General features: G+C 49.1%; 2 protein-coding genes across 7 annotated transcripts in view; one reads left to right on the top strand and one right to left on the bottom strand.

Annotated features, from left to right (window-relative positions):
- The window catches only part of ARHGAP9 (Rho GTPase activating protein 9), an 83,924-nt gene that overhangs the window by 33,638 nt on the left and 35,082 nt on the right, over positions 1–15,204 (bottom strand). For 4 of the 5 annotated variants that reach the window (XM_084956176.1, XM_021091869.2, XM_084956170.1 and 1 more), the window contains exon 1: positions 583–775. The exons of the other annotated variant lie outside the window; for it this stretch is intronic. Coding sequence is in view for 1 of the 4 variants with exons in the window: in XM_084956170.1 (XP_084812296.1) it covers positions 583–592 (10 nt within the window). In the remaining 3 variants the exon portion in view is untranslated. Of the gene's footprint in view, positions 1–582; positions 776–15,204 lie in introns of those variants that run through there. 5 annotated transcript variants of the gene reach the window in all.
- MARS1 (methionyl-tRNA synthetase 1) overlaps positions 1–15,204 on the top strand; it is a 24,272-nt gene continuing 9,068 nt past the window's right edge. For both annotated transcript variants that reach the window (XM_021091866.2, XM_021091867.2), the window contains exons 1-11: positions 1–150; positions 983–1,073; positions 1,220–1,298; positions 1,382–1,516; positions 2,121–2,196; positions 2,706–2,878; positions 3,061–3,167; positions 8,635–8,751; positions 8,892–9,095; positions 10,387–10,588; positions 14,123–14,197. In XM_021091866.2, the coding sequence (XP_020947525.2) occupies positions 42–150; positions 983–1,073; positions 1,220–1,298; positions 1,382–1,516; positions 2,121–2,196; positions 2,706–2,878; positions 3,061–3,167; positions 8,635–8,751; positions 8,892–9,095; positions 10,387–10,588; positions 14,123–14,197 (1,368 nt within the window). In that variant the 5' untranslated portion in view covers positions 1–41. The remainder of the gene's footprint in view (positions 151–982; positions 1,074–1,219; positions 1,299–1,381; positions 1,517–2,120; positions 2,197–2,705; positions 2,879–3,060; positions 3,168–8,634; positions 8,752–8,891; positions 9,096–10,386; positions 10,589–14,122; positions 14,198–15,204) is intronic.

Below are 15,204 nucleotides of genomic sequence, written 5' to 3' on the forward strand. Positions count from 1 at the left end.
GAGACCGGTTCCGGTTGCATCAGCGTGGGACCCACGGCGAAATGAGATTGTTCGTGAGCGAGGGCGCCCCGGGGAGCCTGCCTGTGCTAGCTGCGGCCGGGAGGGCCCAGGGCAGAGTGGAGCTGCTCATCAGCACTGTAGGCCCCGAAGGTAGACGGGCTGGTGCTGGTGGGCGGTGGATGAGGAGGGCGGGACGCGAACACGCCCGACACCCACCCTACAGTTGTCTTTTACCACCCCCCATCCCCCCACCATGCACTCCCGTCAGATTTCTCCCGCAATGTCCTTGGGCACCCCATCCCGTTTCCCTCCCAGTCACATCTTTCATCGGTTACCTAATTCTCCTCAGTGTCCCCTTCCCTCATCTTTTGCCTCCCCTTCTTCGTTTCCCAGGACCTCGCCTTACTTCAGTGAAACTCTTTCCCTTTATTAACCTCCCACACCTACCCGGCACTCCCCCCCGACCCCACACACACTCGCTAGTCACTCACATGACAATTCCCCAGGCACCCCTTTCCTTTGTTCTTAGGAAACCCCACTCGCCTCTCCTAAACCCAGACACACATATTCCCTTCGGTTTACCTCTTCTCATTCCCAGCCATCTGTTTGACTCTTAAGAGGTTCTCTTGTCCATCCTCCCAGTTCTCTTAATTTTGTTCTTCCAGTGTAGCTCAGATCTCTCAGATATCCTAGTTACTTTCAGTTGTTTCAGTTCTTGGCTGCAGCACTACCCCAATACCACCGCCTCCCGTCTGCAACTCCCATCTGTTGTTTCCAGCTGGCAGTCTCAGCTGAACACCTGCTGGTCTCTCCAGCGTATTCTGGACCCACCCCCTTTCAGTGGTCCTATCCTGGAACCTCTCCTTGAGACGGCCCATCTTTCTTCCCCCAGGCCCCCAACACTGTGAAGTTGTCCTTCTAAGTTGACAGAGTATTTGTTTTCTTTTCCCTGTATTTCACCCATTTTCCTGTTCTGCATCAGAGTGTGTGGTTCCATTCCTGACTCGGCCTAAGGTCCCTGTCTTGCAACTGGATAGTGGCAACTACCTCTTCTCCGCCAGTGCAATCTGTCGGTCAGTATTGGTCCTTGATTCAGGGAGGTGGCTGAATAAAATCAGGGATTATTGTCCTCTGTGGCCTTATTTACAATCACTGTTTCACTAGGGGGTGAGAAACAGGCCCCTCTCATTCTACCTTCTGTTGCTCTCTCCCTGGTTAGATACTTCTTTCTGTTGTCTGGGTGGGAGCAAGATGACCTCACCAACCAGTGGCTGGAATGGGAAGCAACAGAGCTGCAGGTAAGACTGAGATGTGGGGGAATCACAGGCAGGCAGGCCATTGCTTTGCATGGCCATCCTGACTTGTGTCTCCCGCATTTTAGCCAGCTTTGTCCGCTGCCCTGTACTATTTAGTGGTCCAGGGGAAGAAGGGGGAAGATGTTCTTGGCCCAGTCCGGAGAGCCCTGACTCATATTGACCACAGCCTGAGTCGTCGGAGCTGTCCTTTCCTGGCTGGGGTGAGTTGGGCCTTGAGATGGGGATTGGGGAAAGCTGTGTGGTATGAGAGTTAGGAAAGAACACTGTATTCAGAGTTCCGACCCCCAAACTGCCTCTCAACTAGCAGTGTAACCTTTAAAACTCACTACACTTGGAAGTTCCCGTTGTGGCTCAGTGATAGCAAGCCCGACTAGTATCAATGAGGATGCAAGTTTGATCCCTGGTCCCGCTCAGTAGGTTAAGGACCCGGCGTTGCCAGGAGCTGTGGTGTAGGGCACAGATGCTGCTCAGATCCCACATTGCTGTGGCTGTGGCGTAGGCTGGCGGATATAGTTCTAACTTGGGATCTTCTACATGCTGCAGGAGTGGCCCTAAAAGACAAAAAAAACAAAAAAAAGAGCAGCAACAAAGAGACCTCAATAAATTCAAACCTTCAGTTTTTCATCTTTGAAAGGGGGTAATATTAGCATTCACTTCAGTGGGTTGTGAAGACTGAGATAATTAAAATATGCTTAATACGGTGCTTGATACCTTGTAAGTGTGTAGCAAATGTATGAAATGTGACATTCATTGGGAAGAAACTGAGTGCCTCACCTGCCTCTTTCTTTGCTTTTCTCAACAAAGGAGACAGAATCTTTAGCTGACATTGTTTTGTGGGGAGCGCTGTACCCGTTACTCCAAGACCCAGCCTACCTTCCTGGTGAGAACTGCCCATTGCTTCACCCCTAGCTCCAACACCAGGAGCTTGGTGTAGGGGTAACAGAGTGGGTAGGTGAATAATGAGGAACCAGTTTGAGGTGTAGCTTGATGGGGCAGCTATAGCAGAAAGAGGGCTGAGGGAACTGGGAAAGCCAGCTGGAGAAACTTCATGAAGAAGAGGCTGGAGTTCTCATTGTGGCTTAGTGGTAACAAACTGGACTAGTATCTATAAGGACGAGGGTTTGATCCCCTGCCCCACTCAGTGGGTTAAGGATCTGGCGTTGCCGCCAGCTGCCATGTAGCTCAAAGACTAGGCTTGGATCTGGTGTTGTTGTGGCTGTGGTGTAGCCCGGCTGATTCGATCCCTAGCCTGGGAACTTCCATATGCCTTGGGTGTGGCCCTAAAAAACCAAAAAAAAAAAAAAAAAAAAAAAAAAGAAGGGGTTGGGCCACCCTCCCATCTTCCCATGTTAGGTCTTGCTGATTGCCTCTTTTCTCCCCTGCCCACAGAGGAGCTGGGTGCCCTGCACAGCTGGTTCCAGACGCTGAGTTCTCAGGAGCCATGTCAGCGAGCTGTGGAGACTGTGCTGAAGCAGCAGGGTGTGCTGGCCCTCCGGCCCTACCTCCAAAAGCAGCCCCAGCCCAGCTTCCTTGAGGGGAGAGCTGTCAGCAATGAGCCTGAGGTTTGGAACAAAGCAGAGGGGTTCCCACAGAGCCTCAGTGCTTCAGGTGGGCGGTGACTTGAAGAGCGCTTTTGAGCGAGGCTACTAACTTTTTCCGTTGTTGGAAAGCAAAGAGAGAATTTCTTTATGGGCTCCTCCCCCCCGGCCGTCACCCAGTGAGGGATACTCTCTACTCTTCATAGGAGGAGGAGCTGGCTACCCTATCTGAGGAGGAGATTGCCATGGCTGTAGCTGCTTGGGAGAAGGGCCTGGGAAGCTTGCCCCCACTTCGGCCGCAACAGAATCCAGTGTGAGTTGGCACAGATGAGTGGGGCTTGGTTTCTTATGTGGAAATTATTGATAGAGCCAGTATCTGCCTATCAAGTCCCCTTTGCTGATCTTTCTTTAATTTTCTGTCCTCTTCACCTAATAGTTGGCTAATATTTTGGACATACTGTCCATCAGTTCTCTCTGCACCCATGTTTTCAGCTACTTTCTACCTCTTGATTGCACCTAAATCTACTTCTCCAGTTCAGATCTCTATTCTGAGCTCTGGACATATTTGTCAGACTGTGTCCTAGATTCCTCAGCCTCCATTGGCATTTCAAACTCAACGTGTCCAAAACCAAACCTATTACTGTCCCTGCCAGCTTCTCTTTCTCCTTTGTACATTTGTCTTAGTGAATGACTCCCACGTTCCACCTAAAAATTCAGGCCAGAAATCTTCCTGTTATCTGTACCCTTCTCTCATCGCCTCCTGTGTCATTAGTCCATTACCAGGTCATTGATTCTAACTCCTAAGGAGTCCTTGTACCCATTCCTTCTGCTGCTTCTCCTCACCGCTGCTACCTTAGACCAGGCCTTATCATCTCCTTCCCTGCTGCCCTGTGCTCCATACTGCCACCAGAATGGCTACTTAAAACTGCCCATGTGGAGTTCCTGTCGTGGCACAGCAGAAACGAATCTGATAGGATCCATGAGGTTTCGGAGTCAGTCCCTGGCCTCAGTAGGTTAAGAATCTGGCATTGCTGTGAGCTGTGGTGTAGGTTGCAGACACAGCTCGGATCTGGCGTTGCTGTGGCTGTGGCATAGGCTAGCAGCTGCAGCTCCAATTAGACCCCTAGCCTGGGAACCTCCATATGCCGTGGGTGCAGCCCTAAAAAGACAAAAGACAAAAAAACAAGCAAAAACTGCACATGTGGGAGTTCCAGTTGTGGCTCAGTGGTTAACGAATCTGACTAGGAACCATGAGGTTGCGGGTTCGGTCCCTGTCCTTGCTCAGTGGGTTAACGATCTGGTGTTGCCGTGAGCTATGGTGTAGGTTGCAGACGCGACTCGGATCCCGCATTGCTGTGGCTCTGGCGTAGGCCGGTGGCTACAGCTCCGATTCAACCCCTAGCCTGGGAACCTCCATATGCCGCAGGAGCAGCCCAAGAAATAGCAACAACAACAACAACAACAAAAAGACAAAAAAAAAAAAAAAAAAAGAATCTGGCATTGCTGTGAGCTGTGGTGTAGGTTGCAGACACAGCTCAGATCTGGCATTGCTGTGGCTGTGGCATAGGCTGGCAGCTGCAGCTCCAATTAGACCCCTAGCCTGGGAACCTCCATATGCCGTGGGTGCAGCCCTAAAAAGACAAAAGACGAAAAAACAAGCAAAAACTGCACATGTGGGAGTTTCACTTGTGGCTCAGTGGTTAACGAATCTGACTAGGAACCATGAGGTTGCGGGTTCGATCCCTGGTCTTGCTCATTGGGTTAAGGATCTGGCATTGCTGTGAGCTGTGGTGTAGGTCGCAGATGTGGCTCGGATCCCGCATTGCTGTGGCTCTGGTGTAGGCCGGTGGCTATAGCTCCAATTCGACCCCTTGTCTGGGAATCTCCATATGCCGCAGCAGCGGCTCAAGAAATGGCAAAAAGACAAAAAAAAACAACCCAAAACTGCACATGTTGTCATCGCACTATCCTTTTCAAGATTCTGTAGATGATTTCTTTGGTAGCTCACAAGGCTTTTCATGATCTGACCCCTGTCTGCATGCTCAGCATCAGATTCTGTCACTCTCCTGCTATGCTAAGATAATATTCACACATATATTTAGATTATTCCATCAAAATGAAATATTAGAGGAGCTCCCGTTGTGGCACAGCAGGTTGAGAGCCCGACATATCCTTGAGGATTCTGGTTTGATCCCTGGTCTTGCTCAGTGGGTTACGGTTCCACTGTTGCAACAAGCTGCAGCATAGGTCTCAGATGTGGCTTGGATCCTGCATTGCTATGGTCATAGCATAGGCTGGCAGCTGCAGCTCCAATTCAACCCCTACCCTGGGAACTTCTATATGCTGCACGTGTGGCCCTAAAAAAAAAAAAAAAAAAAGAATATTTTTGTAGTTCTGAACATGGTATTCAGTAAAGGTTTGAATGTCTACTCCTTGTCAGGCCCTGTGTGCTGGAATTTGGGTGTACAGAGGGAAGCAAAACATATAAGCCCTCTGCTCTCAGGCCACTTTGAGTCTAGTGGAATAGTCAGGTTTAAGAAACTGTCACACAGGAGTTCCTGTCGTGGCTCAGTGGTTAATGAATCCGACTAGGAACCATGAGGTTTCGGGTTCGATCCCTGGCCTTGCTCAGTGGGTTAAGGATCCGGTGTTGCTGTGAGCTGTGGTGTAGATCACAGATGCGGCTCAGATCCTGTGTTGCTCTGGCTCTGGCGTAGGCCGGCTGGCAGCTGCAGCTCCGATTAGACCCCTAGCTTGGGAACCTCCATGTGCCGTGGGAGCAGCCCTGGAAAAGATAAGAAGACCAAAAAAAAAAAAAAAAAAAAAAAAAATTGTCATACAAAGGTATGATTATGAAATTTGGTAAGTCCTATGAAGGGTTCCATGAAAAAATATCGTAGATTAACTTAGTGACATTCGAGGAGTTCCCATTGTGGCTCAGTGGGTTACTAACCTGACTAGTATCCATGGGCATGTGGATTTGATCCCTGGCCTTGCTCAGAGGGTTAAGGATCCGGCATTGCTGTGAGCTGTGGTGTAGGTCGCAAATGCGTCTCAGATCCCGAGTTGCTGTGGCGTAGGCCGATGGCTACAGCTCCGATTTGACCCCTAGCCTGGGAACTTCCATGTGCCACATCTGAGGCCCTAAAAAGAAAAAAAAAAAAAGAGTGACATTTGCACTAAGACTTGTAAAATGAGTAGAAGTTAGGCAAGAGTAAGTCTAGGGGAAGGGTGTCTCAGATAGAGGAAGTATCATGATTTGGCTCTTTTTAAGGAATTGATGAAAAGGCCAGTGGCTGAAGGCTGGTCAGTCAAGAGACAGATGGGTCAAGATGAGTTTGAAGTGGAAGTCAGGCTGAGATCACATTCTCTCACACCTTGGTGTCCTTGCTCACACTGTACCTTCTCCCTGGAATGTCTGCATCTTTCCTACCTGATGTTTAGTGGAGAGCCCAGTTCTACCATTTCTTTTCTGTAAAGCTTGAGAGTGTTAAGTACTTCATCTCGTGGGAGCTCCTACTGTGGTATTACGGTATAATCGTCTCTTTACATCTCTGTCTTGTCATTACTCTGTAAGCTTATTCAAGGTAGGGGCTCTCTCTTTTCTACCTTGGTAATTTCTTTTTTTTTTTGTTTTTTGTCTTTTTTTTTTGTTTTTTCCTAGGGCTGAACCTGTGGCATATGGAGGTTCCCAGGCTAGGGGTCTAATCGGAGCTATAGCTGCCGGCCTACACCACAGCTCATGGCAATGCTGGATTCTTAACCCATTGAGCAAGGCCAGGGATTGAACCTGCAACCTCATGGTTCCTAGTCAGATTTGTTAACCACTGAGCCACGATGAGAACTCATCTCTTTTCTTTTATGTGGCCTCTTTTCTAGCACAAGGCCAAGTGTTCAGTAGATGAAATTTGAATGAATTAATGAAAACCCACTGTATGTTCCATCACTCATTTTTGAGTATTCAGTGAGTATCTGTTGTGGGTTCAGTTTAGGGCTAAATGCTTTGGAGGTAATAAAGAATAGGACTAGACTTTCTCAAGTGTTTACTCAGGATAATAGTTTATTTTAAATTTTTTTTAAGTTTTTTTTTGTCTTTTTAGGGCCACAGCTGTGGCATATGGAGGTTCTCAGGCTAGGGGTCAAATTGGAGCTGTAGCTGCTGGCCTATGCCACAGGCATAGCAAAGTCATATCTGAGCCGCATCTGCGACCAATACCACAGCTCACGGCAATGCGGGATCCTTAGCCCACTGAGCAGGGCTAGGAATCGAACCTGTGTCCTCATGAATGCTAGTCAGATTGTTTCCACTGAGCCACAATGGGAACTCCTGGGCTAACATGTTGAAATGCATGTGTAGAGCGGGGAGACAGTTGGCATTAAAAACCCTAGAGCCAAACCGAGCTGTCTTTTGTGCTTTTCCTTCTGACTGAAGCACATCCCCAGTGTCTTAGTGTGTTAGGGTAGAGATGCTTGCCTTCTTTGACCTCCTTTGGCACTTTGTACCTCTCATGGCCCTGATCCCAGTCGTGATAGGATGTAACCCCCTTGAGGGCAGAACCCCAGGCGTACTCACCTTTATATCTGCCACCTTAGTAAGCACACTCAAGATGAGAGAGACGTTACGGGGTAACACAAAAAGGCTACCACAGAATGTGCAGTACAGGATGCTTAGGGGCTCCAGATACAAGGGTGACTGGGTGGAAGGCTGGTCAGTGAAGGAAGGCTTTTCTGCAGGAGCTGGTTTCTAAACTAGACTTCAGAGAGCATTATGGTATTTATTTGTGGGGAGGAAAGTCAATGCATGCAGGAGAAGTCAGATCTTTCTCAAGGAAATGAGCTGTAAAATGTTTGAGAAAGTAGATGGACCATCTAACCAGATAGCATGCAGCCAGGAATAAGGGTGAGGTTAACAAGAGGGAATCCTTTTGAGTTTCTCTTAGTAGAAGAGATTATGGGACTTGAGAAGCTCACAAGAAGCCTGGGGTGAGTAAGTTGATGGGAGCCAGCAATTATAGGTTAGAAAGATGAAAGGAATCCTGGTGAGGTGTCAGTGCTGGGCAGGGGGGTGGATACAGGGTGTGTGCCGCTGTGCTGTCATGGGTGATGAAGCATGAAAAAAGAATAGCAGGTTAAATTCTGACGGCAGATTGAGTGGCTTGCCTGGGATCGATCCTGGAAAGGTGGCAAGGAGAGAGTGGCTGTGCAGGCAGTGGCTGGTGCTTGCTGTTTTGAGTCAGGCCATGGGGCAGTGACTGTCATGGGTTAGGGAGAGAAGAGTCAAGGGGTATGAAGGGCCTTGGAAAGACTTATATACGGGCTGGCGAGCTGTAAGCATTTCCAGTGGTGACTAGTGATGTTAATGGCACTGGGAGGAAGGGGCGGGATCAGCGCTGGGAAAGCTTTCTTGGGTGGCATCAGAGTCTGGGGAGTTGCGAATGATGGTGGTTGGACAGAGGCTTGGGAGAGTTGTCAATACCTGGGAGGTTGGAGCCTGAGGACAAGCTAATGGAAGAGAAGTCGATCATGTCAGTAAAGAGGGAGAGAGCCAGTGCTGGAACAAGGCTCCTTAGGAGGCTTGCTTGCTGTGGGCGGGGCCCTGCACTTGGACCTTAAGGCCTTTGGGGAGTTTATGCTCCAGTGGATTCATGTGGTGAAAGATGTCACATGAACATGACTCTGTGACAGTAAAACAGATCTGCGTCTGGGTGTTCTGTGCACTCTGGGTTCCTCTCAACCTTCTTGACTCCTCCTTGCACTGACTGTTCTTTCTTCTCTGCCAGGTTGCCTGTGGCTGGGGAGAGGAATGTGCTCATCACCAGCGCCCTCCCTTATGTCAACAATGTCCCCCACCTTGGGAACATCATCGGTTGCGTTCTCAGTGCTGACGTCTTTGCCAGGTGGAGCCAGCTGCTGGGGAGAGTCCTGAGGGATCAGTGGGCCGCAAGGAAATAGGATGCCCCGAGGGGGGAGGCTGGAGGGACCTTGGGCACGTGGAGGGGCTGAGATAGGGCCCCCATATCACCACTTTCCCTTCCAGGTACTCCCGACTCCGCCAGTGGAACACCCTCTATCTGTGTGGGACGGATGAGTATGGTACAGCGACAGAGACCAAGGCTATGGAGGAGGGTCTAACCCCTCAGGAGATCTGTGACAAGTACCATGCCGTCCATGCTGACATCTACCGCTGGTTTAATATCTCATTTGATATTTTTGGTCGGACTACCACTCCGCAGCAGACCAAGTAGGTTTCCTCTAATCAGGCAGAAGTGGAGGATGAAGGCTGGGTCTGGAGCAGTGGGTGTATCCAGGGGGACAAAAAGACAGAAGGAACTAGATCGTCGGTTCCCCCACCCCCAAACTTAGGGTGTGGATATTTGTCTTGAAATGTGTCCCAGGCATTATTAAGGGGATTCAGTGTGTGCAGAAGCCTGACCAGGGGCTGAAGGAGCAGCGAGGGAGGGACGAGACAGGGCTTAGGCTCATGAGAAGGATCTGCCTTCCCTCTACTGCTTCCCTTCTCTTCCCTGGCTGCCCGTGTCTCAGGACAGCTCTTCCTACTCCTGTGTGTTTATAACACATACAGTTATTTTCCTCTGCCTGGTTATCATCTTGTAAAAAACTACATAGTAGACAGGCTGCCAGCTGAGAGTACTGTGCAGTTGAGCAGTTGAACGGAGTTATTTACTTGTTTTTGGCCATGCTTGTGGCATGGAAAGTACCTAGGCCAGGGTTTGAATCCATGCCACAGTAGTAACCAGAGCACAGCAGTGGCAACACTGGATCCTTCTTAACCCACTTAGCCATCAGGGAACTCTTAAACAATTCTTTTGTTTGTTTGTTTTGTTTTTTTTAGGGCCACACCTGAGGCATATGGAGGTTCCCAGGCTAGTGGTTGAATTGGAGCTGTGGCTGCCAGGCTACACTACTGCCACAGCAGCTCAGGATCCGAGTCGAGTCTTCAACCTATGTCACAGCTCACGGCAATGCCAAATCCTTAACTTATTGAGCAGGGCAAGGGATCAAACCCACATCCCCTTGGTTACTAGTCGAGTTCATTAGCTGCTGAGCCATGATGGGAACTCGTAAACAGTCCAGTTCTTTTGAAGATTTTTGTTACGAAGAATATGAAACAGGAGTTCCCTGGTGGTACAGCGGGTTAAGCATCCGATGGTGTCACTGCAGTGACTTGGATTGCTGTTGTGGTGTGAGTTTGATCTCTGGCACGGGAATTTCTGCATGCCACAGGCATGGCCAAAAGAGATACATATACATGAAACAGATAAGGCTATATTTGACAAAAGTCAGTTTTAAGGTAATGAGGAAAAAGATTGTGTGGGGACTTAGAGTATTTATGTGGGGGAGTCTAGGCTCACAGTAAAACTCCCTAAAGATGACTAGATGGCCCGTGCCTGATTTCTTTGGCACTTGGACCAAATTTCGATCCCTCTATGGAGTGGCAGGAGGGAGGTGTGCACTGCTCCCTCTGACTTCCTTTGACCTGTCCCTCCCCTGTCCCTTGCTCACCTCACCAGAATTACCCAGGATATCTTCCAGCGGTTGTTCACTCGAGGTTTTGTGCTGCAAGATACTGTGGAGCAACTGCGGTGTGAACACTGTGCCCGCTTCCTGGCTGACCGCTTTGTGGAGGGCGTGTGTCCCTTCTGTGGCTACGAGGAGGCCCGGGGTGACCAATGTGACAAGTGTGGCAAGCTCATCAATGCCATTGAGCTCAAGGTGAGAGGAGGGTGTCCTGGGAGCCTGGCAGGAGACAATCTAGTGTGGTTTTGTTTTTTTTTTGGCCACACCTGCAGAATGTAGAAGTTGCCAGGCCAGGGATCAAGCCCCCACTGCAAATGCAACCTGCACCACAGCAGTGGTAACACCAGATCCTTAACCCACTATGCCACAAGGGAACTTCCTTTTTTTTTTTTTTTTTTTTTTTTTTGAGCAGTCTCTAGTCTAAAGGGACTCCCAGTCTCATCCCACTCAGGCTTCTTGTTTTGGCATTCAAGACCTTTCTCCAGTGGCTCTTCCTGCTCTGTCTCAGCAACTCATTGCTCAGGAATAAATACTTATTGAGCATTAACTCAGCACTTAGTTGTTTGTTTGTTTTTTTTTCTCTTTTGTCCTTTTGCCTTTTCTAGGGCTGCTCCCGTGGCATATGTAGGGTTCCCAGGCTAGGGGTCTAGTCGGAGCTGAGGCACTGGCCCACGCCAGAGTCACAGCAATGCCAGATCCGAGCCGTGTCTGCAACCTACACCACAGCTCACGGCAATGCCAGATCCTTAACCCACTGAGCAAGGCCAGGGATCAAACCCGCAACCTCATGGTTCCTCTTCGGATTTGTTAACCACTGAACCACGACAGGAATTCCATTTAGCATTGTGCTGGGAAATAGACAAGTTGAGTTCATCCTTCCCTACCTTTGCTCTTGCTTCTCACCACCTGACCTGCATTTGTTTAGTTTCCTCCCCTCTTCCATAAATACCTTTTCTTCTACTCCATGCTTGTTCATTTGTTAGTTCATTCATTCATTCAGCAAACTTTTTTGAGTCTTTACAATAGTGTAGTCACAGTTCTAGGTATTAAGGGTGTAGCAGTCAACAAGACAGATTTTTATCTGGTGCAGAGAGGAGACCAACACTAAAAATAGAATTTGATTACTATAGAGCAAACTGCTGGAAAGATAGAGGGTGACTTGTTGGGGAAGAGTTAAGCTAAGGTGAGAGGGAAGGCCTTTCAGGAGGTAACATTTGAACTGAGAGTTTTTTTTCAAACAGAACTTTTATTATTATTATTATTATTGTTGTTTGCTTTTTAGGGCTGCACCTGTGGCATACGGAAGTTCCCAGGCCAGGGGCTGAATTGGAGCTACAGCTGCCGGCCTGCGCCATAGCCATAGCAATGCCAGTTCTGATCTGTGTCTGCAACCTACGCCATTACCTCATGGCAATGCTGTATCCTTAACCCACTGAGCAAGGCCAGGGATCGAACCTGCATCCTCATGGATTCTAGTTGAGTTCTTAACCCGCTGAGCCACAATGGGAACTACAGGATTTTTTTTTTTTTTTTCTTTTTTTTTTTTTTGGTCCTTTTCCCTTTTCTAGGGCCGCTCCCTTGGCATATGGAGGTTCCCAGGCTAGGGGTCTAATTGGAGCTGTGGCCGCTGGCCTACACCAGAGCCACAGCAACACGGGATCTGAGCCGCATCTGCAGCCTACACCACAGCTCACGGCAATGCCAGATCCTTCACCCACTGAGCAAGGCCAGGGATCAAACCTAGGACTTTTATTTTTTTATTTTTTTATTTTTTTGTCTTTTTGCTATTTCTTTGGGCCGCTTCCGCGGCATATGGAGGTTCCCAGGCTAGGGGTCCAATCGGAGCTGTAGCCACCGGCCTATGCCAGAGCCACAGCAACGCAGGATCCGAGCCGCGTCTGCAACCTACACCACAGCTCACGGCAACGCCAGATCGTTAACCCCCTGAGCAAGGGCAGGGACCGAACCCGCAACCTCATGGTTCCTAGTCGAATTCGTTAACCACTGTGCCACGACGGGAACTCCGGACTTTTATTTTTTTAATTTGAGCTAAGAGTTTAACTGAAGAATGAGAAGGAGCCAGGAGGTGATAAGTGAAGTTAAGAGTGTTCCAAGCTGAAAGCCTAGGAAATGCAAAGGCAGCAAAGAGCTGAAAAGGGGAATTGAAAGGGCCAGTGTAGTGTGTAGTGAGTGGGGGATGGGCATGGGTGAGGGTGGATTGAGATGAGGTCAGAGGGGTGGGCAGTGACCAGATATCCAGGGCCCAGTCAGCTGTGGCAGAGTGGAATAGCAGGCTGCTCTAATGGGTGGGAGGGAAGCAAGAGAAAGCGGGGAGACCAGTTTGGAGGCCAGAGTAGTAGCTCAGAAATGGGACGATGGTATCCTGGATTCAGTTAATAACAGTAGAAATGGAAAAATAAAAAGGATTTGAGATATTTTTTAGAGGCATACTCTGGAGAACTGGATAGATTGGAGTCCGGGGTGATAGGGGAGTCAAGAGAACAACGACTTGGACGTTTTTGGCTTGACTAGAGTAGGTGGATGGTACTGCCGTCTACACATGTGGGCAGGATTGGGTGAAGAAGAGCTTTCTGGGGGAATGCAGTGATACTGTTTGCGTTTGTTAAGTTTGAGATGCCTGTTAGACATCCAAGGAGGGATGTTAGGTAGGCAGTGGGTATAGGCGTGTGGAATTCAGGAGAGAGAGCCTGAGAACATTGCAACTTCTTGCCTTCAAAGACCCAGATCAAAACTCCCTCAGGTAGTTCCCGTTGTGGCTTAGGGGGTTGCGAACCCGACTAGTATCCATGAGAATGTGGGTTTGATCCCGGGCCTCACTCAGTGAGTTAAGGATCTGGCGTTGCCGCAAGTTTCTGTGAAGGTCTCAGATGCGGCTCGGATCTGGCGTTGCTGTGGCTGCAGCTCCAATTTGACCCCTAGCCTGTGGACTTCCATATGCTGCAGGAGCAGCCCTGAAAAAAAAAAAAGAAACTCCCTTGGAAGCTTTCATTGATTAGCCCCACCTAGCTGCTTACTCCTTTAGCCATCATCCTTCAATGTTTGTACAGTCAGGGTGTGCCATGGAAACGTGTTTGTTGACATTTTGCATGTAAAGGGCCTGTGCTTGTTTCTCATGCAACCCTGTCTCCCTGATTGATTGTAACTTGCTCAAGGAGAGGAGCCATGTGTCTTCTCTTCTGTTGCTCCTGCTCCTCATGTCGAGTACAGCACAGGGCTCTGTATCTAGCCTATTCTTTTTTTTTTTTTTTTTTTTTTTCAATTTTATGGCCACACCTGTGGCTTATGGAAGTTTCTGAGCCAGGCCTTGACTTTGAACTGCGGCTGTGGCAACACCAGATCCTCTAACCCCCTGTGCTAGGCCAGGGATTGAACCTGAACCTCCTCAGCGACTTGAGCCACTGCCGTCTTAACATGCTGTGCCACAGTGGGAACTCCTAGCCTGTACGTTTTCCTATTCTTTGAGGTGAACGGACACAGGTGTGAAGCTCTGAGTAACAAATGTGCTTTGCAGACCTGAGTCTTCAAGTTCAGAGAAGGCTCAAGTAAACAGTTGAATGGTGGGGTATGAGCATGAGGCTAAGCTCGGTGGCAGACTAGGGGACCTCATCTTTCTGTGCCTGGCCCCTTTTCTGGACAGCTCCTCGGCCTGTAGCCTGATCCCAACTGTCCTGCCCTGGGTCACCCCTTCTCTTGAATTTCCCTTCACAGAAACCCCAGTGTAAAGTCTGTCGGTCGTGCCCTGTGGTGAAATCCTCTCGGCACCTGTTTCTGGACTTGCCTAAGGTAAGTGGACCTTTCCCTCAAGCCAGTCTGCATGGCCCCTCTTCTACTCTCTCTGCCTCAGCCACAGGCAGAGGCAAACTTGTACGACATCACTCTCAAATGTTTTTAATTTCCATCTAAAAATTATATATGCTTAATGTAAAAAGATGTAACAGGAGGGATTTCCCTTGTGGTGCATCGGGTTAAGGGTTGTCACTGCAGCGTCTTGGGTTGCTGCTGTGGTGCAGGTTTGATCCCTGGCCTGGGAACTTCCACTTGTCATGGGCGTGGTCAAAAAAAAAAAAAAAGATAAAACAGGAAAAGGACACAAAGTGAAAGGCCCAAGCCGATCTGCCAGAGGGTTGACTTGTCAGCAGAGAGGTGGGCATTTATTTCAGGTTCACACTGATACCTGCAATTTCTGTCCGTCCTCACGGGGTTCTTCCCCCACTTTCCATCATTTTTTTTTCTTTTGGTCTTTTTGGCTTTTCTAGGGCTGCTCCCACAGCATTTGGAGATTCCCAGGCTAGGGGTCGAATCAGAGCTATAGCCACCAGCCTACACCAGAGCCACAGCAACTCAGAATCCAAGCCGCATCTGCAACCTACACCACAGCTCACGGCAATGCGGGATCCCTAAACCACTGAGCAAGGCCAGGGATTGAACCCGCAACCTCATGGTTCCTAGTTGGATTCGCTAACCATTGCGCCACGATGGGAACTCCATCATTTCATATTTTTATTTCCTTTCTTCCACACAGTTAGTACCCAGGATCCCAATGTTATTCACTCATTTGCTTGCTCTTGCAGTATACCTACAAATAATTTCAGAATTGCCTCAACCTTGTCACTCTCAGAAAGCTTACTAAAAAGATGGATTTCCTTGGAGTTCCCGTCCTGGCACAGTGGTTAACGAATCTGACTAGGAACCATGAGGGTGAGGGTTCCATCCCTGGCCTCTCAGTGGGTTAAGGATCCGGCATTGCCGTGAGCTGTGGTGTAGGTTGCAGATGCGGCTTGGATTCTGAG

This window comes from Sus scrofa, chromosome 5, assembly GCF_054392235.1.
Source record: "Sus scrofa isolate SSC_HxYL_T2T_F1_AM1 chromosome 5, Sscrofa_HxYL_maternal_Yorkshire_Landrace_v2.0, whole genome shotgun sequence".
NCBI classification, from domain to species: domain Eukaryota; kingdom Metazoa; phylum Chordata; class Mammalia; order Artiodactyla; family Suidae; genus Sus; species Sus scrofa.